Here is a 21697-nt window from a genome sequence, read left to right as displayed (position 1 = left end):
ACCATCCAGGACAAAGCAGCCCGCTTGATTGGCACCCCATCAACAAACCGCTGCACAGTGGCAGCAGTGTCTACCATCTACAAGATGCACTGCAGCAATGCACCAAGGCTCCTTAGACAGCACCTTCCAAACCTGTGACCTCTACCATCTGGAAGGACAAGCGCAGCAGATGCATGGGAACACCACCACCTCCAATTTCTCTTCCAAGCCACACACCATCCTGACTTCGAACTATTGCGCTGTTCCTTCACTGTCGCTGGGTCAAAATCCTGGAACTCCCTTCCTAACAGCACTGTAGGTGTATCTACCCTACATAGACTGCAGCGGTTCAAGAAGGCAGCTCACCACCACCTTCTCATGGGCAATTAGGGATACGCAATAAATGCTGGCCTGACCAGCGACGACCACATCCCAGGAACGAATTTAAAAAAAATGCTCAGGACGTCCAAATTAAGTACTTTTTTTTAAAGGGAAAAGGTGTAATCACTATTGTAATGTAGGCAAGTGTGACAACTAGTTTGCAAGGTCCCACAAACAGCAATGAAATAATCTGTTTTTTGGTGGCATTGATTGAGGGCTAAATGTTGGCAAAGACGCTGCGAGAATTCCCCTCCTTCTCTTCAAACAGCAATATGCGATCTTTTACATTCATCTGAGAGGGCAGGCTTTTAATTGCTTATTCAAAAGACAGCACCTCCAGCAGTAGCAGTCTCTCAGTTATTGCACTAAAATGTCAGCCTAGCTGGTGTGCTCAAGTTTCTGCAATAGGTTTAAACCCATGATCTTCTGACTCAGGGTGAGTGTTACCATTGAGCCGAGGCTGACACCTGATCTGTTAAATAGCATCAAAAATCCATGAGCCTTTAATCCTAGTTTAACTGCTGGGGTTGGTTCACCAGTGACCTATGGCACTGACTGTTGGAGTGTGCAGGATCAGGCAGGTCACTTTATTATAATGGTGGTAGGTGCCCTTTCCATTGGTGGTGCGTCTTGTGCACCTGCCAGAGAACCTTGGTATGGAGTGCTGACATCAGGATGGAATGGGAGGTAAAAGGAAAGATTAAATGTTTAATATCTTCAGCTGCCCAGGCTGTGATCCCGGCCTATGCCGTTATTCTATCCCTTGTTTTATGCTGTCTGTTGGACTAGTAAATCTGCTTTCACTTAACAAACTGGTCCACTGTGCATTCTCAGGGAAGGAATGTGGAAACCCTTGGCCTAGTATTTCTCCCCGCCTGGCAGTGGGTGCCCTGTTTGGGCAGGGTGACACTCCATCCACACAAGGTCCTCTGGAAAGTGATGGGCAGTGCTGAGCCCTGACATAGCCAGACCATGGCCTAGTTTGCTGCAGTCCACTACACTCCTGATAGCCTTGTGGCAGGAAGGTTCCATAAAAACCATTAACTTTGTGGACGTTTCTAATCAAGGCTGATCTGTATAGTGTCTGTCTATTTTATGGATAAAAGATGGCAGTAATTTACCACTTTTCCTCTTATTGTCAAATCTCAAGTGTAATAAATTCAGACATTGCAGTTTTCAGGACCTTTATAGATTGTAATAATTGTCTTTTTTTTTGTTGCAGGGCATATATGTTGTGACACCTTACCAGTAAGGGCCATTGTAGATTGATACGTGACCAGCTTATTGAATGTATTTTCAAGTTTAAATGTTTATGTTTCCTTTCACTTGTATACAATTGACTGTTTATCAGTTGAGTGTACAATGAGGGTCATCTACATCTCTTTCTCTCTCACACTCCTTTTCAAAACAAGGTTAAACAACCCAAATGTTGTAACAGCATGTGAAGTTCCAGAAGAAATGCAGGATGTTGCATTTAATGATGTCCCTCTCCTTGTGATGGAATACTGTAAAGGAGGTGACTTGCGTAAGGTAACTTAAGTTTGTGCTGAGACCTGAGTGAGTGAAACGTTTAACTAAATGAGAGCTAATGCAGTTACTGCAAATGTTGAATAATATTACATTATGTATTACACACCCTTGCAATGTTACTGGGCAGTGTCTGTGCATACATTGAGAGAAAAGAAAAGTGATCTTGGTAATTATCTTATATCGGCCTGAAAAAGTAACATCATTCTTCAGTTGCTCACAGCACTGCTGTGCTCTAGGAAGAAAGACTGATCTTTTAGAATGAGAATGGTGGGAACTATCCTTGTGTTTGGTTCATGGGATTTTAAATACTGTCACTGTCAAATTCAGCAAAATACAAAGTTCTGTTTGTAAGACAAACTGAGAAGTGCTCTGACAGTGTATGAGGAGGAAAGATGATGCTGTCTGTTGAATTCAGATTCTGGGCTGTGAAAGGATTGATGAATGGGTGTAAAAGCAGTGTGGTCATTAAGTGCAAGTTATCATCTGGAAGACTGGTGGAGTGGGAGCAAGTGCTGGAATGGGGCTTAAACCCACAATCTTCCAAGTCAGGAGTGAGTTTTGTGAAAGGGACACCATGTTTAATCAATTTATTGGAGTTCTTTGAAGAAGTAACATGTGCTTTGGATAGAGGGGAACTGGTGGATGTACTGTACTTAGATTTCCAGAAGGCATTTGATAAGGTACCACATCAAAGGTATTGTGGAAAATAAAAGCTCATGGTGTAGTGGGTAACATATTGGCATGGATAGAAGATTGGCTAGCTAACAGGAAACATAGAGTAGGCATAAATGGGTCATTTTCTGTTGGGCAAGATGTAACTAGTGGTGTGCCACAGGGATCAGTGGTGGGCCCTCAACTTTTTACAATTTATATAAATAACTTGGATGAAGGGGCCGAAGGTATGGTTGCCAAATTTGCTGATGATGCAAAGATAGTAAAGTAACTTGTGAAGAGGACATAAGGAGGCTTCAAAAGGATACAGATAGGCTAAGTGAGTGGGCAAAGGTCTGGCAAATGGAGTATAATGTGGGAAAATGTGAAATTGTCCATTTTGGTAGGAAGAATAAAAAAGAAGCATATTATCTAAGTGATGAGAGATTGCAGAGCTCTGAGATGCAGAGGGATCTGGGTGTATGAATCGCAAAAGGTTAGTATGTAGGTTCAGCAAATAATTAGGAAAGCTAATAGAATGTTATTGTTTATTACGAGGGGAATTGAATACAAAAGTAGGGAGGTTATGCTTCAGTTATACAGGGGATTGGTGAGATCACATCTGGAGTACTGTGTACACTATTGGTCTCCTTATTTAAGGAAAGATGTATATGCATTGGAAGCAGTTCAGAGAAGGTTTACTAGACTAATACTAGAATGGGCGGGTTGTCTTATGAGGAAGGTTGGACAGCCTAGGCTTGTACCGCTGGAGTTTAGATGAGTAATTGGAGACTTTTGATTAAAACATATAAGATCCTGAGGGGTCTTGACAGGGTGGATGTGGAATAGATGTTTCCCCTTGTGGGAGAATCTAGAACTAGAGGTCACTGTTTAAAAATAAGGAGTCGCCTATTTGAGACAAAGATGAGGAGAAATGATTTCTCTGAGGGTTGTGGGCCTCTGCAACTCTTTTTCCCAAATGGCGATGGAAGCAGAGTCTTTGAATTTATTTAAGGCAGAGGTAGATAGATTCTTGATGAGCAAGGGGGTGAAAGGTTATCGGGGGTAGGTGGGAATGTGGAATCGAGGTTACAATCTGATCAGCCATGATCTTATTGAATGAGGGGCCGAGTGACCTACCCCATCTCCTAATTTGTATGTTCGTATACTAAGGGAAGCTGAGACAGTAACGGGAAAATCTTGGGATCCTATTAACAAGTTGCACTGGAATCTGGGAACCCTAATAGATCGTTGCTATTTGATTTTTAACAGTTTCCAGTAACTGAAGGGTTTATAACCAGAGGGCACAGATTTAAGGTGATTGTCAAAAGAACTGGGACGATATGAAGAAAAATGTTTTATGCCGTGAGTGGTTAGTGCCCGATAGGGTGGTGAATATAAATTCAATAGTAGCCTTCGAAAGAGAATTGGATAAATACTATAAGGAGAAAAATATGGGGAAAGAGTGGGGGAGTGGGATTAACTGGATTGCTCTTCGAAAGAACTGGTGCAGACTTGATGGGCTGCATGGTTGTCTTCTGTGCTGTACTATTCTATAATTCTAAAGAATCTTTAAAGAGGGAGGCTTCCCCTGATATTTTCCTATTTGATTGGCTACTTCACCCATGGTATTAAAGTACTTTTTGTATGAAATAATGCTGACTGCTCTTAAGTTTATTGATTTATATTAGAAAAAAATTCAAGGTATTGTTTTCCAGTTTATTTTAACACTGTCACAAATTATTAGGCTTTAATATTTACTCTTGGAAAATTAAATTCTGCTAACAACAGTTTGTATATAACTAAGTTGTATCTAACAGCAGGGTAGATTTAAAACATCATTTGCTGTAAATTTGAACGGATGATATTTGACACTAAAGCTTCAGTTTTTTTCGTATTCTGTTCTGCATTTCAAGTTCTATTTTTTGAGAATTCTGCAGAAAGCTTTTATTTTGCTTTAGAGATTATTTTATTCTCAGCTATATCTGCATGCTTGTATTTTCCATTGTGTCTAAAATCCTTTGTTAGTTTTAATATTTTTATTGGGCAATATATTTTTGAAGTTGGTTTATACTGCATAATTCCAAACTCCTGCAAGATAAATGCCCTACAATATTTGATTTTTAAAAAATTTATTTTCCTGGTGGTTCTTTGCTGATTGTGTGTTTTATGTTTCAAGTTATTAAACAAGCCTGAAAATTGCTGTGGACTTAAAGAAAGCCAAGTGCTTAGCTTATTACAGGATGTTGGTATGTAACTTTTTAAAAATATTTGTTTAGAATTATTATATTAAAATTCTTGTTAATAATGTGCATTTCTGGTGTCATGCTTCCTGGTATGTTTTCTCCATCATTATTTGCTAATAACATTTATTGTTATTAACACCATGGGAGATCTGGTATAAAATTCCTAGCTGCAGTGGCAAATATTCATGCCCATATCCCTCCAAAGATTAAAATTACTTCTTTTTAACTAACTGTACTCCTACATAAGTCCTCATTCTGTGGTGTAGCATTTTGATTAACCAGTGCACTATGCTTTGGAAGTATTCAACTTGTAGTTGTAGATGTAGTATTCAATAACGGAATTCTCTATTGAGTTGGGCTCTAATTTATTTAGGAGAGGCGAGATACTTGTGTTTTCCTGAGTAGAGGATGTAAGGATTTGAAGACAAGTCGATCTGGGCTAGTCTCTGAAAACCTCTTGGTTGATGCCACAAAAGGCAGAATCTAATACCTGTAGTGTTTGATATGCAGCTGGTAGATCCAAATTACCGTGCTGGTTATGCCTTGCTGATAGTTGCACTGAGGTCGGCGGCAGAGCTGTAAGCACGGATGCCTGTGCCTGACTGTGTACTCTGCAGTGTCATGCAGGCCCCCACCTGCCAAGAATAAGGCACATTAATTTTGTTATGAACATTGATTTTAACTTGTAACTGGAGTGAAGAAAGGACTTGTTAAACAGATGAGCCGTGGCTGGAAAAGACATTTGCATATTAACAGACGGTGATTGGAAGGACAAAGGACCATTCCCTGAGGCATTCAACACACAACGGACCTTGATCACCAGGTATTGTATGTAAGAGGAGCATTCCAGAGACTGCTAAGGTGATACAATCCAAGACATGGTCAGACCAGTTAGTCATATGACTAACCTGCTTGGCAACCTCAGTTTTTCAAAATTATTCAAACAGTTTGAACTCAAAGTGTCTGTTTGCTCCTGGACTGAGAAGATCTCTCCTGTCTGCTCCCATCTCTTTCTCACAAACCTTTGAATCCACTGAAGACACATGAACCCCAAGAGACAAAATTCTCCTACAGCGAACAAAGTTTAAGAAGAATACTGGGCCCCAATGAAAAGTAAGATCTACCTACAATCAAGGACTCTACAGTGAGCTGGAAGAACCGTAACAAAAACTCTTCAGATATTGCTTCAAACTTTTCCACTTTATTTTTCTTCTGCTCTTTTCTGTCTCTGTTTGCATGAGTGTATTGCGTATGCATCCTAGCGTGGGCACGTTGTGTATCCATAGGTGTCAACCAAATTGGAGTTTAAGTTTAATAAATTTCAACTTTTCATTTTTAAACCTAAGAAAGCCTGTTTGTGCTGGTTTCTTTGCCTTATAATTGGAAAGCGGTGAACAAGGATTAACCAAGGGGGAGATAAAAACACGGTGTGTTTAAAATTAAACCCTGTTACGGTAAGACCAGGTGAAGGCTGAAAGGGAACCCTAGACCTCTTTCTCACCTGGTCGTAACAGCAACATCAATTTTTAATAATGAAAGTGGGCAGAAATGCCAGGCTGTCTCTTAACTCTAAGAAGATTCAAAAATAAATTCTAGAGAGTGCTAATTAACTTTGTTGAAGTGCAAAGTTGAGGCAATGTGAGATGCCCTACCACTGCTTCACACTACTTGGCTTCAATACACCCGATAGTCAGATCATCAACCAGATGCTGGAGGCAATCACTTTTTCATCAGTCTGCATATGAAACTCCCATGAAAATGTGAACTAGGGGTCTGGCAACACGTTGGCGACCTGTAAAGAGATTGTTTTTTAACAGTTATAAAAACAAAGTAGTTAATTTAAAAACTGTTGTCAGGTTTTGTTTTCCAATTTCTTGCATTTGTAGTTTTTGTCTTTATTTTCCCCATTTCCTTGGCTTTTATTTCTTGTGTGAATCTTTTCAATGGCTTTTTATTCCTTCACAACTCTTCATACACTTTTTGCTCTTTCAGTGTCCAAGATCTTTTCTAGCATTCGTCAGTTTTCTTCTCATTCCAGTGTTTCAAGAACCTATTTGTTGTCCATTCAAACCAATTAACTGACTGTTGAGTTATGTTATTCTCTTTCATCCCCAAATTTTGTTTCATTTTATTCAGTCCCACAAAGGAGCTTGTTTATCTTCCAGTTTCCAGTTCTATTAACTAATAATAGATGCTATCAAACCTCCTGTAAATTTCTAGCATTTTGTGCTTTTATTTGAAAGTGTAACTTATCTGATCAATACTCAAAACAAAACTCTGATTTTATATTTAAAACCAAGCTACTTTTAGCAATCATTTTGCATTTGCTACAAATCAGGTTCTGGCATCCAGTATTTACATGAAAACAGAATTATCCATAGAGATCTCAAACCTGAGAACATTGTGCTGCAAGAAACCAATGGCAAGGTAAGAAAATTCTATCAGAAATTTAAAATGTTGCAGTCTGAGCTTTTCTCACTTCATAGCTTGCCTGTTAAAGTTTAGAAATTAATTATAGGCAGACTTTCTTGTTTTGATTATCTCATACTAGCTGATAATGTAAATGGTTCTCTTCTTCTCAACTACTGTCCTCCAATCCTTCAAATCTGCCATCGTCCCCTCATCCTTTTAAAAAAAACTCCATTGACTCCTCTGTTCTTGCAAACTACAACCCCATTTCCAGCCTCCCCTTCCTGTAAAGTCCTTGAAGATGTTATCACCTCCCAACTCTGTATCCAGCATTCTCACAACTCCATGTTTGAACCTCTCTAATCAAGTTTCCACCCCACCACAGAACTGAAATGCTCCTAATCAAAGTCACAAGTGACTTTGACAAATGCACTGTCCCTTCTGGGGCAGCCATTGACATAGTTAATTAGAGTCAGTCAGTTTTTTAGTTTCAAAATGGTCAGAATGATGTTGAGTATTGAAACACTGTGGATAACTTTGAAATGCAGGACTATCAGAAGCAAGAAATCAGTTAGTGTTGGAACAGTAGCAACAACTGCCAAAATAGAGCATTCGTCTGTAGACATAACAGGAAGCCCTGTGCTTCATGGATTGCACTACACCGCCATAGCAGGTATATTGAAAGTGAATAAAGTGAAACTGAAGTTTTATTGACCATTTTTATGATTAAAAGACTACTTCCCACCAATAAATAACAAATTAATAAAAGGCATGAACAAAATAGCTGACTCATAAATGTGTTTACTTTTGCTGAAAGGACATCTGAATTATTTAATTGCCAAAATATAAGACAAATGGAGTGAAGAATTTTTTTTTGTGTTCACCACAGTTGGTACACAAAATAATTGACTTGGGCTATGCAAAAGACCTGGACCAAGGAAGTCTTTGCACATCTTTTGTCGGGACATTACAGTACCTGGTAAGTTTTAATGCCTTGTATATTAGAAATATGTTTTTTAATTGTTCTAAAGCTGTTCCCATTAGCTGATCATGCAAGGACTAGGGGACACAGTTTTAAGTCTTTGGATGCAGGGAGGATATAAGGAAGAATTTTTTATGCAATGAGTGGTAATGACTTGGAACTTGCTGCCAATGAGCATGGTAAAAGCAGAAACTATCAATGATTTCAAAAGGAAATTGGATGGGCACTAGAAGGAAATAAACTTGCAGGGCTACGGGGATGGAGTGGGGGTATGAGACTGACTGGATTGCTCTATAGAATGCCAGCATGGACTTAATGGGCCAAATGGCCTCCTTCTGTGCTGTAATGACTCTGAGTAGGATATAGTAATTGATGCCCCCTAGTACTTTTTACACACGGCAGCTTTTTTAAACTTTTAAATTGGCTTCTAACATTGATAATTAAAAATGTTTTGTCTGCAAACATTTCCTGTTAATTTTTCACATTTTATAAGTTCTTTTGTTCACATTTGTAACCCAACCTGTCTATGTAAACTTGTCACGTTGTGATTCCATCCTCCAGTGGAGGTGCTGCAGCACCATCACAGGCAGGAGGTGAAATACAGTGTGACAAGTTTACATAGGCACTTTCCATTATTAAAATGAGCATTTTTAATTTAAATGGAAAACAAGTACAAGGACAAAATGTATGACATTAAAATGGTGGCTAAATGGTAGCAGTGCTACGCAAATGAATTTCTTCTCCCCCACCGGCCCCCGCCCCTTCCCACCTCATGTCTAGTTTTACATTTTATCAGGATTAAACTGCAATTGAAAATCTTTAACGTCTCGTAGAAAATTTTTGAGTGGTGTTTGTGTGTTTCTGCTAGTGTCTCTTGTCACTGAGCAATGTAGATTTATTTTTGCATTCTTTAATTTTTGAGAGAAATTATCCTAATAGACTTGGTCGTTAAATAGTAATATGACCTTTTTTCCAGGCTCCAGAGCTATTTGAGTCACAACCTTATACAGTCACTGTAGACTACTGGAGCTTTGGAACATTAGTATTTGAGTGCATCTCAGGATTTCGACCATTTTTGCACAATATGCAGCCTTTCCAATGGTAAGCAGATTGTCTTTATATCCCCATTTGTGCTTAAATAACAGTTATAACTTGCATTTACATAGTAGCCTTAACATAGGAAAATATTCCCAAGGCGTTTCATAGGAGCATATTGTAACAAAAATTGACACCGAGCCAAAGAAGATATTGAGACAGGTGACCAAAGGTTTGGTCAAAGAGGTAGGGCCCAGACGGCTGAAGGGAGTGGGGAATGCACACCAGAGCAGAGTTGGAAGAATGCAGACTTCACGGAGGGCTGGAGGAGAGTACAGAGATAGTGAGGAGTGAGGCCATGGGGGGATTTGAACACATGATGAGTATTTTAAAATTGAGGCATTTGATGGATCTTGAGCCAATGTAGGTCAGAGAGCACAGTGAGCCTACTTAACTGAACTTGGTGTGGGTTAGGATACAAGCATCAGAGTTTGGATGAGCTCAAATTTATAGAAGGTGGAATATAACTGGTGAGAAGAGTTTTGGAATAGTCAAATCTGGAGATAACAAAAGTATGGATGAGTGTTTCAGCAGCAAATAAGCTGAGGCAGGGGTGATGCTATGAAAGCAGATCATTTCAGTGCTGTTAAGGGGATGGAAACCTGATTAGAGAGAGTCAAACGTGGTTTTGGGTGGCGACAAAAAGCTGACAGACTTTGAAGAGGAAAGAGAGATACAAGATGGGATAGTAGTATGCAAAGACAGTGGGATCAAGGGTGTGTTTTTTTTTTTAGGATTGATAATGGTAAATTTAAAAGGAAGGAGGACTGTATTTGAGCAGAAGGAACAATTTACAATGTCAGCTAGCATGGGAGCCAGGAAGGGATGTTGGGTGGTCAGCAGTTTAGTGGGAACAGGGTTGAGGGAGCTGGAGCTGGGTCTCCTGGACAAGATAAACTCAGAGTTTGTCCTGGCATGGAGTTGGTTTGGGTTGCTGTTCTTATGATCTTTTTGGCTAAAGGCTGACTTGGAAACATATTGCTGTTCCTTCGTCATTGCTGGGTCCAAACCCTGGTGCTCCTTGCCTAACAGCGCTGTGTGTGTACCTACACTATACAGACTGCAGCAGTTCAAGAATGAGGCTCACTACCACCTTCTCGTGGACAATTAGGGATGGTCAGTAAATGTTGGCCTTGTCAGCGACGCCTAAATCCCATGAAAAAATAAACCAAAACCTGAAAGTCAAGCACCACCTAAAAAAATAAAATAAATTGGCTTTAAAAAAAAAAGGAAATGTGCAATATTAATCTTTTTGTTTAAAGCCTATGTTAAATCAATAGGAACTGCATAAAATGTGTCACAGGAGTACTGAGCTCATTGCTGCTAAAGCTCTTTAATGATGAAATGGTCACGCCACAATCTACGTATGACTTACACAAGACACTGAGGTTGTTTTCTGGGGGAGAAATTAACAGTATAAATTCAATTTTTGTTTAGGCATGGCAAAGTTAAAATCAAAGGTCAACAAGATATTATGGCTGTTGAAGAGATGAATGGTGAAGTAAAGTACTGCACCAATTTACCACAGCCCAATGGCCTTAGCAGGTGAGTAGTACCTTTTTCATAATTCTTGCATCTTGATTAAGTACTGAATATTTGAGTCTTTCACGTGTTCCTTTTCTGAAAGTTACTGTAGATCTGTCTTGACATTTGTAGTAGACAGTATCAGATCTTTAATTATTCATCTTATTAACTTGCTCATTTCAAGGAAATTGTTTTATTACCATCATTTTATTAAATGCATCTCTTGTCATAGGCTGAGAGATTTAGGATGATGTATTTTTAATTTTCTTCAACCAAATTTTAACTTTTTTGCCCCAGTGGCAACGTTTTGGACTAGAACAATTTTGGTTATTAAAAAGCCCCTAATTTGATTAAATCTTTTGACACGAGAAGCACTAAGACTTCCAATAAGTCCTCAATATTGGACTCTGAGAGGTTCCTTTAGAAAACAAGTTCGGGGGTATCAAAGTGAGGGATGAATGGAAATTAGCAACTTGCTAAAAGAATGTGAAGCAGGCAGTAATGGTAATATAATCTAGGTTGAATTATGGAGAGGTATGAAGTGGTATATCCCGGAGGTCTGTACAGGGACCCTTCTATTTCCAGTGGACATAAATGATCTGGATTTGTAGTCTCAGTGCAAAGTTATGAAATCCACAGGTGATATTGAGCTGTAGAGGGGAGGGGGAATTATGATTTTTGAAGAGGCAGTCATGATCTTGCAAAGAGAGTTGTACCAGTTATGTGCCTGAGCTGATCTGTGGTAAAAGAAGTTGAGTATGGCGAAATACAAAGCACTTTGTATTGAAGTGCGTTTAGTTTATGGGTGGGATAGAATTTGCCAGAGGGAAGTTGAAAGAGTCAAATGATCAAAATAGAAGCAAAATACTGCGGATGCTGGAAATCTGAAATAAAAACAAGAAATGCTGGAATCACTCAGCAGGTCTGGCAGCATCTGTGAAAAGAGCAGAGTTAACGTTTCGGGTCAGTGACCCTTCTTCGGAACTGACAAATAATGGAAAAGTCACAGGTTCTAAGCAAGTGAGGTGGGGGTGGGGCAAGAGATAACAAAGGAGGTGTAGATTGGACCAGGCCACATAGCTGACCAAAAGGTCATGGAGCAAAGGCAAACAATATGTTAATGGTGTGTTGAAAGACAAAGCATTAGTACAGATTAGGTGTTAATGCACTGAATATTGAACAACAGCAAGTGCAAACTTGAAAAAAAACGGTGGGTAAGCAAACTGAACAAACTAAGATGAAATGAAATAAATGCAAAAAAAAATTGTAAAAAATGTAAAAAAGAATGTAAAAAAAGAAGAAAAAACAACTAAAAGTGAAAGTAAAATAGGGGGCTGTCATGCTCTGAAATTATTGAACTCAATGTTCAGTCCGGCAAATGATCAAAAAGTCTTCTTCAAAATTGCACAATAGATGGCTAGGATGAAGAAGTTTCTTTTTTAAAATCCTCGGTTTTCCTCTTATTATTTCCCTTCTTTTGAAAGTGACAACCTATTGCTGAGGCAGAGGTCCTCCAGTAACAGCGGCCTATAGGATTTTGATTAAGTTATCATTCTTCCTCTGTCAGACTAAAGAGTGACCGTGGAATCATTACGGTTGAGTTTAACCCTCTCCTTATCCAACACAAATAGAGATGCACTTCACAAGAATTGCATGATAGTGATGAGGAGTAGAAACCTTTGCAGTTTTTCTGTACAATTCAGGGATATTGAGATCGATTGCAGCACCTCTCTACCACCCTGGCTATCAGCAAAGTCAGCACAAAATAGAAATTGCTACTTTAGGTTTTGAAAATACACATTTGCTGATCTCTGTGTCAACTTGTGGCATATGTTAATTCTCATAAATTGTAGTTTCTCTGTTCCCTTTTGTGAAAATGTGTACAGTAAGATAAAAACTGTAGCATTTATTTGGGACTACCGTGCTTGTATGTCAGATACTATTTACCCTTAATGCACATGTGCTGATGATGAGCAGAGCGATACATTTTGAACTCAGAACATCTCCTATATTGAGTTGTCCCATACCCATTTCCACGCTAATGGAGGTTTTTTGGATTAACTATGCCAACCTACAGGTTGCTTAATTTAATAAATTTTACAAAATATTTTGGTGTGTGTAAATTGCTGAATTCCACCACTTATTAGCAGATAAAGCTCACTTAATGTGGGAATAGACATTAGAGGCCTGCTCAAGTTGGGAAAAAAGAACCTGACCCGAACCACAGCGGGCCTGACCCGAACCCAAACCCACCCCGACTCGACCCAACCTGAGCCCGACCCGACCATCCCTTTACTTACCTTCCGACTGGGAAGCTCCACGAAGCTGCAGCGTATGCGCGATGACGTCATAGTGACGTCACTCGCTCACTGCGCAGACTCCGTTTCGTCCCGGACTCCCAGCTCAGGTAAGTTTTTTTTAAATTTCAATACCTACCAGCAGAGCACTTACCATGTGTGTCCGACCCGACCCGACCTGGACTCGGCCCGACCCAACCTGAGCCCGAAAGCCATAACTTGAAGATGGGCCCAACCCGACCCGAACCTGACACATGTCGTCGGGTCCCTTCGGGTCGGGTGGCAGGCCTCTAATAAAAATGTCCCGGTTGAATATATATATCCATGTGCTCATAATTTCTTTATACAACCTAACTGGTAACTTAAACTTTTGCCTTGTAAGTAGAATGACTTTTTATCACTTTATCGAAGGGAAGTAATGAAACTCATGTCAGTTTTGGATACAAATTTCCAGGAACGGAGATGTGGTACTTGAAGCTATTAGCATCTGGTTTTAAAATCAATGTTGTAACTTACAGGCAGCTTAATCATGAGAATTATTAATTAATGTTTATCTTTTGTCCAGTGTTGCATGACAATGCAACACGTTAAGTGTTGGCAGCGCACTGATTGGGAACTGCAGATTCCAGGAATAACTTGAGTGTGAGTCACAAGAATAATTTACAATTGATGAGAATTCAGTGAAGTGTTGAGAATTAACTAGGATGCATGGCTGCATCGGCTATATCCGCCCCTCTCCACATCTCCATACAGAGTGTATGTTCACTTGTGAACAAAGCCCTTGCCGTCCATGAGCTTATTTTGGATGATCATATCAACATCACGGCCTTGATGGAGACATGGCTGAGCAGTGATTGGTAGCTTTCCCCTAATGAAGCTTCCCTGCACGGCTATATGTTCCACCATGTGCCCTGCTCAAATCACCATGGTGTGGTGTGACCCTTAGCTCTAAATCACACCTTGGTTTGTCTTCCTACTCATCTGGCAGCTTCTCTTATGAGCATCTAACCTTGTTCCATTCCTCTAGCTTCTGTAACACCCACCCAAGTATTGAGCTAAGTTTCTCACTGAGATATCTTCCCTGCTTTCCTCCCTCAGCCTCTGAACCAAGATATTTCTCATCCTTGGTGATTTCAGCCTTCATTTCAGCTCTTGCGCATGTGACTCATGTTTTCTCTCTCTCTCTAACAAACGACTGAATTTTTCGAGGAGGTGACCAGATGTGTAGATGACGGTAAGGCAGTTGATTTAGTCTACATGGACCTCAGTAAGGCTTTTAATAAGGTCCCACATGGGAGATTGGTTAAGAAGGTAAGAGCCCGTCAATCCAGGGCAGTTTGGCAAATTGGATCCAGAATTGGCTCAGTGGCAGGAGGCAGAGGGTGATGGTCGAGAGTTGTTTTTGCGATTGGAAGTCTGTGACCAGTGGTGTACAGCAGGGATTGGTGCTGGGACCCTTACTGTTTGTAGTGTACAGTAATGATTTAGACGTGAATATAGGAGGTATGATCATTAAGTTTGCAGATGACACAAAAATTGGTGCTTTCATAAATAGTGAGGAGGAAAGCCTTAGATTACAGGATGATCTAGATGGGCTGGTAAGATGGGCAGAGCAGTGGCAAATGGAATTTAATCCTGAGAAGTGTGAGGTGATGCATTTTGGGAGGACTAACTAGGCAAGGGAATAGACAATGGATGGTAGGACCCGAGGAAGTACAGAGGGTCAGCGGGACCTTGGTCTACTTGTCCATAGATCACTGAAAGCAGCAGCACAGGTAGATAAGGTGTTTAGGAAGGCATATGGCATACTTGCCTTTATTAGCCGAGGCATAGAATATAAGAGCAGGGAGGTTATGATGGAGCTGTATAAACCGCTAGTTAGGCCACAGCAGCAGTATTGTGTACAGTTCTGATCACCGCACTGTAGGAATGATGTGATTGCACTGGAGAGGATGCAGAGGAGATTCACCAGGATGTTGCCTGGGCTGGAGCATTTCAGCTATGAAGAGAGACTGGATAGGCTAAGGTTGTTTTCCTTAGAGCAGAGAAAGCTGAGGGGAGACCTGATTGAGGTTTGCAAAATTATGAGGGGCAATGATAGGATAGATAGGAAGAAACATTTTCCCTTAGCGGAGGAATCAATAACCAGGGGGCATAGATTTAAGGAAAGGGGCAGGAGGTTTAGAGGGGATTTGAGGAAAAAAATTTTCACCCAGAGGGTGGTTGGAATCTAGAATGGGGTGGTCGAGGCAGGAACCTCACAACATTTAACAAGTATTTAGATGAGCACTTGAAACACCATAGCATAAAAGGCTACGGGCTAAGTGCTGGAAAATGGGATTAGAATAGATAGGTGCTTGATGGCTGGCACAGACACGATGGGCCGAAGGGCCTGTTTCTGTGCTGTATAACTCTCTCTCTCTCTCTCTTTTCCAAACCACACCCCCTCACCCCGGCTGGATTTTTACATTGGGCGGGATGCCCCACCCACCGGCCAAAAAGCTGAGGGCAAGCCTGCCTCCGCCACGCCTGGGGAGCCATGCCAGGATTTTACACTCCCCAGGCCCTTAATTGGCCTCAGGCGGGGCTTCTGCTCCTTTGAGGCAGGAGGTCCAAGCCCCCAGAGCTGTCAGCCAATCAGTGGGCGGGCAGCTGTCCCTGCAGCGCCACCGGGAGCAGTGGCTGCTGCTGGGAGTGCACCCAGCCACAGCAGGAATGCAGACGCCGGCCCAGAATGCCAGGGACAATCGGCGGGGCCCCGGCGAGGCAGGGGAGGTTGGTTGGGAGTGGGGTGGCAGGGAAGTGTTGTGCAGTGGGGACGATTGGGCCGTGGGGGTGCCCGATCAGCAGGGCCCCCCAAGCCTGCAAGGAGGCAGCCAAGTTTTACTTGGCGGCTTCCTAGAGGGTCTGAGATGCCCTCCCGCCACTTGTAAAATACCAGTGGTGGCAGGAGGAGGTCCTTAAGTGGCAGTTAATTGGCCACAAGGGCCTTGATTGGTCTGGGGCGGGCAGGCAGTTTGTCACCGCTGCGTCTCGTAAAATTGCAGCGGGGGTGGGAATGGGTCAGGAACAGCACCGCCCCCCCCCCCCCCCGCCTCCCACTCAAGTTTACGAACCCCTCCCCCCCCCGCCCCCCCCAAACCCCGCCACCAGCCCACTCCTGCGGGTGGGGTGGGGTGTACATTTCCTCTCGGTGCGCTCTCGCTCTCTCTCTGTCCCTCCCTCCCTCTTGCCCTCGCTCTCTCCCTTTCCTCCCTCACTCCCCCCCCCCGACCCCCCCCACTCCCCCCCCCACTCCCCCCCCCCACTCCCCTCCTTTCATCCCGAAGTCTCTCCCTCTATATAAATGCTCCTACCTCTCGATCTTTCCATCTCACATGTCCTTGCTACTCCCACTGTAAATATCATTGGTAAGGCAATCTCTGATCATTTCCTTGTATTAGTTTCCACTGTCTTCCCACTCCCAAACCTACTTCTTTCTGCATCTGCCCTAAGGGGAAAAAAAAACTCTCCCTCAAGTCACCTACGATTGCATTTCAAATTCCCAACTATCTAGCCTTTGGCCTACAAGTCATCATGACCATTTCTGCAACTACCAATCTGCTAAATCACACCCCCTCCTCCACCTTTTGACGCCTTTGTCCCCATTACTCTCTCCCACCCTAGTTTCTCCCCCTGGTTAACCCTCATCTTCGCTAATCCCATAAAGTGATGCAAATTTGAACACCTGTAGTTTAACCATCCATTGACGGATTGTGGTTGGAGCACATAAGCACTATCGGGTCCTGCTCTTCTTTGCTAAAACTGCACACTATTCAAAGATCATCCTGGAATGGAAAGATAACCCTTGGCTTCTCTTCAGCACAGACTGTCTGCCTTCAGAAACCACCCTCGTGAGCCTCCTCCACCCTCACTTCCACCAACAAGCGCGAGGAGCTCATGGACTCTTCTGTCACAAAGATTGATAACATCCATTCAGCTGCCCCTGTCATTTCCCTTCTTGCCCACTGGGCCACACTTCGCTTAATGTACCCCACTGCCCTAACCCTGAACTCACACCTTTCTCTAGATTCTATCCCATTTCCTGCCTTTCGCTCTTCAAGTTCATCTTGCCCATGGAGCCCACCTCCTGCACCCTCAACCCTATTTCAACCAAACTGTTGACACCCGACTTCCCTTCCTTACCTGCAATAGCTAATACTGCTAATGGTTTCTGATCTTCCAGTTACTGTCCTCCTCACCATCAAAACTGCTGTCAACTCCACTCTCCTCAAAAAAACCTATTCTTGACCCCTCTGTCCTTACAGACTACTGCCCCATCTCCAACCTTCCTTTCTTCTCCAAAGTCCCTGATAGCATTATCATCTCCCAAATCATTGCCCATCTTTCTGCAATCCCACGTTTGAATCCCTCCAATCATGTTTCTGCCCGCCACAATACTGAACAGCCGCTATCAAAGTCACAAATGATATTCTATGTGACCATGGTAAACTGTCACTCCTCATCATTGTTGACCTATCTACAGCCTTCAATACAGTTCACCACATCATCCTCCTCTAACGCCTCTCCTCCATCTTCCAGCTGGTGGGAATTGCTCTTGCCTTGTTCCTTTCTTATCTATCAAATCATTGCCAGAGAATCACCCGGAATGGCATCTCTTCCCTGTTCCGCAGTGTTACCTTGAGAGTCCACCAAAGACAGATCCTCCAAGGATCTATCCCTGGCCTGTTCATTTTTCGGATCTGCGTACTGCCCCTTGGCAATATCATCTGAAAACACATCAGGTTCCACATGTACGTTAACAACGCTCAGCTCTATCACTATCTCTCTTGACACTGTCTCTGATTTGTTGCACTTCTTGTCCAACACCTAATATTGGATGAGCACAATTTTCCTCCAACTAAATATTGGGAAGACTGAAATCATTGTCTTTGGTCCCCATCACAAACTCCATAGCTTGACAACCATTTCTATCCTTGGCAACTATCTGAAGCTGAGCGAGACCATTCGCAACCTTTGTATTGTGTTTGACCCCAAGATGAGCTTCTGATCACTGCATCACCAAGTCCTCCCACTTCCACCTCTGTAACATCATCTGATTCCGACCCTTCCTCAGCTCATCTGCTGATCTATGCATTTGTTACCTCAAGACTATTCCAGTGTTCTCCTGGCTAACCTTCCATCTTCCACCCTACTTAAACTTGTGCTCATCCAAATCTCTGCTGACTGTATCTTGACTCGCACCAAGCATTGGTCACCTGTCACCCCTATGCTTGTTGACCTGGTCTTTCAATATCTCAACTTTAAAATCATCATGCTTGTTTTCAAATCCCTTCGTGGCCTCGCCCCTCCTAATTTCTGTAGCTCTTCCAGCACTGCAAGCCTTTGCGATCTCTATGCTCCTCCAGTCTGGCCTCTTGTGTAATCTTGATTTTAATAATTGTATCTTTTGGCAGCTGTGCTTCCAGCTGCCTTGGACCGAAGCTCTAGAATTCCCACCCTAAACCTCTCCACCCCTCTCTTCTCCTTTTATGAAACTCCTTAAAACCTACTTCTTTGACCAAGCTTTTAGTCATCTGACCTGCGATCTCCTTCTGTAGCTCAGTGTCAAAAATGTTTTTATTGGCAACGTTCTTGTTAAGCACCTTGGAACATTTTGCTATGTTAAAGGCACTAAATGAATGCAAGTTGTTGTAGCATGTTAAAGCATAGAAGTCTGTGTTGGCTTTCATCCTTTTGCTGGCATTCCCCTGTCCTTACACCATAACCTTATCTTTTTTTCTTTTTCAAACATTTATCCACATCCCTTTTTTAAAAACTACAATGAATTCTGTTTCCAGTACTGTTTCTAATACTGTATTCCATGTCCTAACAATCCTTGGTGTAAAAATAATCCTTCCAGCCTCTCCTTTTTGTGGTTATCGTAAATATATGACCACTTGTTGCCCCACGCTGACCAGTGGAAATGTTTTTCCTAGTTTACCTTATTGAATGCCCTCATCATTTTGAGTATCTATTAGATCTCCTTTTAATCATATCTTTTTTATCATCTTAGTAAATCTTGATTGCACCCTTTGCGTAGCCTTAACTTCCTTTCTAAAACAAGACTGGACACAATATTCTAATTGTGTCCTAACCAATGGTTTGTGTAAGGTCAGCATTGCCTTGTTTCTTTTGGACTCTATGCCCGATTTATAATTGGTTAAAATAAGTACTACAGCACTAGTTAGCTCACTAATTCTCTTCTGTGGAGGAATATCCTGTTGGCAGGTATGATATGCAGCCAGTTTCAAATAAATTGCCTTTAAATTCCATTAGAGGCTTGGGGAGTGTGAGCACGTGTTACTCTTTTGTTAAAGCAACTGAACCAGGAATCACCTGAATGAATGTAAATGGGCTACGACCTCACCTCATGCCCACCCCCTGCCCCCCCCACCCCACACCACCACCCCGCTCCCAAAATTAATGCAGAGATAGAGGTGCAGGTAAGTCTGTCTATTAAAGCACTGGCATTTGTTAGTTTTATAAGGTGCCCAAGAGATACAATTTCCATGATTATCAACTTGGACTTCTGCAAGAACCCAGTGTTAAATATTAAATGCTAAAGAAATGGGTGGGTGCCTGATGGTACATGTGAAATTATGCTATTACATGTAGGTTTTTTTAAACAAGTGTTGTAGCAGACTGCATGACAGTCACTAGGTGTCATGGAACATGACTTTATATTTTGTAGTATCTGTTGTATAACAGGACGATGATATAATTAGATAATTCCACTGAATTCTAGTCAATGCAATTAAATGTCCTAACTTGTATTTGAAAAAGAACATTAAAGATGTTACTGAATTGTGATAACTGCATGTTCAGCTTGAGGGCAACTTTAGTTTTTGATTTCCAATGTTTTCATTTTCTCTTGTAGCTTAATGGTAAAACCACTGGAGACATGGCTACAAATGATGCTGGGATGGGATCCAAAGCAGCGAGGTGGCAATATAGACCGAAACACAAATCGAGCAGAATGCTTTTTTCTTCTGGAACATATTTTAAGTCAGAAGGTTAGTAGCACATTATAAAATGTTGGTTAAGTATTTGGTGCATAATATTGCTTTTAGTTTTAATTGAATGACTTGAAAACCTCCTCTTTGGGTTTGTGAAAAAATTCAATTCCAATCATGTGAGAAACTGATTATGAATTCAGGATTACAATCAAAAACAGTCTCTATACAGACTTGTTTCAGAAGTGTTACATTTTCATTGAATCTAATATTCCACACTTAAAGTAAAATTGGTCAGTGTAAAAACTGGACAAAACAATATTTTAATTGTCTAGAATACATTCTCTTAAAACATGTTACTTTGTATGTATGAATAGGAAGAGGTTGAGGCAGATTATTTGGGTTAAAAGCATTTATATTGGAACACAGTGGGCTGGATTTTGCTCTGGGAGTGGTGGGGTGGGTGGGGTCCGGTAGCCCATGGAAAATCCAGAAGTTAGTACAGCACGTGTGCTAGTGGTATTTTAACCCAGCCATTGAATTACCATACCATTTCCAGGTCACCTGATCAATTTGCGTCAGCGGGTGTGATGACAACTTGCATGATCCGATTTCAACTCCAATACTTAAAGGAACATTCTAAACATAAAATTTGAGAAGTGTATCATTCTCTTTGCATAAAGTAACATATTCTGTGCTGCTCCAAGAAGTTTCCATGTATCAAAGAACATTCAATTCCCCACAGTTGCTATCAGAAAGTGCCAGCATTTTTCCTGGAGGCTCTACCACAGTCAAAAGTCTTAATGATCTCTACCCCCATTTGAGTGTACCTGGAGAGAGCCTGGCCCCAGAGCTTAATTAATACTTGGTACATCAATATGCTGAAGCTCTGAGCAGTATGGCTGTCTCTGAACTTTTGTGGTTTCATTGCGCTCTCTCTGTGTGCCTATAATTCACTCCAAATTTTAAATTTAATATAAAGCTGTATTGCTTTTATAGACACAAGGTAATGTAATCCATCAAATTAATTCATTATTTGCCTTTGAGTGCCCTCTACTGGTCAAATGTAAATAACCTGAGTGTGGGAGAGCTGTTGGATGGGATTTTCCACTTTTATGTTCACTGGCACACAATTTCCACCCCCCTCCCCCCGATTGATTTTAATAGACAGTTAAAGGTGACAAATGCAGAGACTAAAACCCTGAGCCCTAATGCTAATCGAACTGCCAGAAATTTTTTCACATCTCAGATATAGTTTAGTTTAGAGATACAGCACTGAAACAGGCCCTTCGGCCCACTGAGTCTGTGCCGACCATCAACCACCCATTTATACTAATCCTACACTAATCCCATATTCCTACCACATCCCCACCTGTCCCTATATTTCCCTACCACCTACCTATACTAGGGGCAATTTATAATGGCCAATTTACCTATCAATCTGCAAGTCTTTTTGGCTTGTGGGAGGAAACCGGAGCACCCGGCGAAAACCCACGCAGACACAGGGAGAACTTGCAAACTCCACACAGGCAGGACCCAGAATTGAACCCGGGACGCTGGAGCTGTGAGGCTGCAGTGCTAACCACTGCACCACTGGGCCATTTGGTT

The 21697-nt window shown here is 41.7% G+C and overlaps 1 protein-coding gene across 1 annotated transcript in view; it reads left to right on the top strand.

Annotated features, from left to right (window-relative positions):
• Positions 1–21697, top strand: part of chuk (component of inhibitor of nuclear factor kappa B kinase complex) — a 110881-nt gene that overhangs the window by 36680 nt on the left and 52504 nt on the right. Inside the window, exons 4-10 of the mRNA XM_068020610.1 lie at positions 1773–1890; positions 4721–4790; positions 7126–7214; positions 8086–8175; positions 9155–9279; positions 10711–10818; positions 20014–20149. Coding sequence (XP_067876711.1) covers positions 1773–1890; positions 4721–4790; positions 7126–7214; positions 8086–8175; positions 9155–9279; positions 10711–10818; positions 20014–20149 — 736 coding nt within the window. The remainder of the gene's footprint in view (positions 1–1772; positions 1891–4720; positions 4791–7125; positions 7215–8085; positions 8176–9154; positions 9280–10710; positions 10819–20013; positions 20150–21697) is intronic.

The sequence above is a fragment of the Heterodontus francisci genome, chromosome 42, assembly GCF_036365525.1.
Source record: "Heterodontus francisci isolate sHetFra1 chromosome 42, sHetFra1.hap1, whole genome shotgun sequence".
Taxonomy (NCBI): domain Eukaryota; kingdom Metazoa; phylum Chordata; class Chondrichthyes; order Heterodontiformes; family Heterodontidae; genus Heterodontus; species Heterodontus francisci.
The sequence above is the reverse complement of the archived record's forward strand: the minus strand, read 5'-3'. Positions and strand labels throughout refer to the sequence as shown.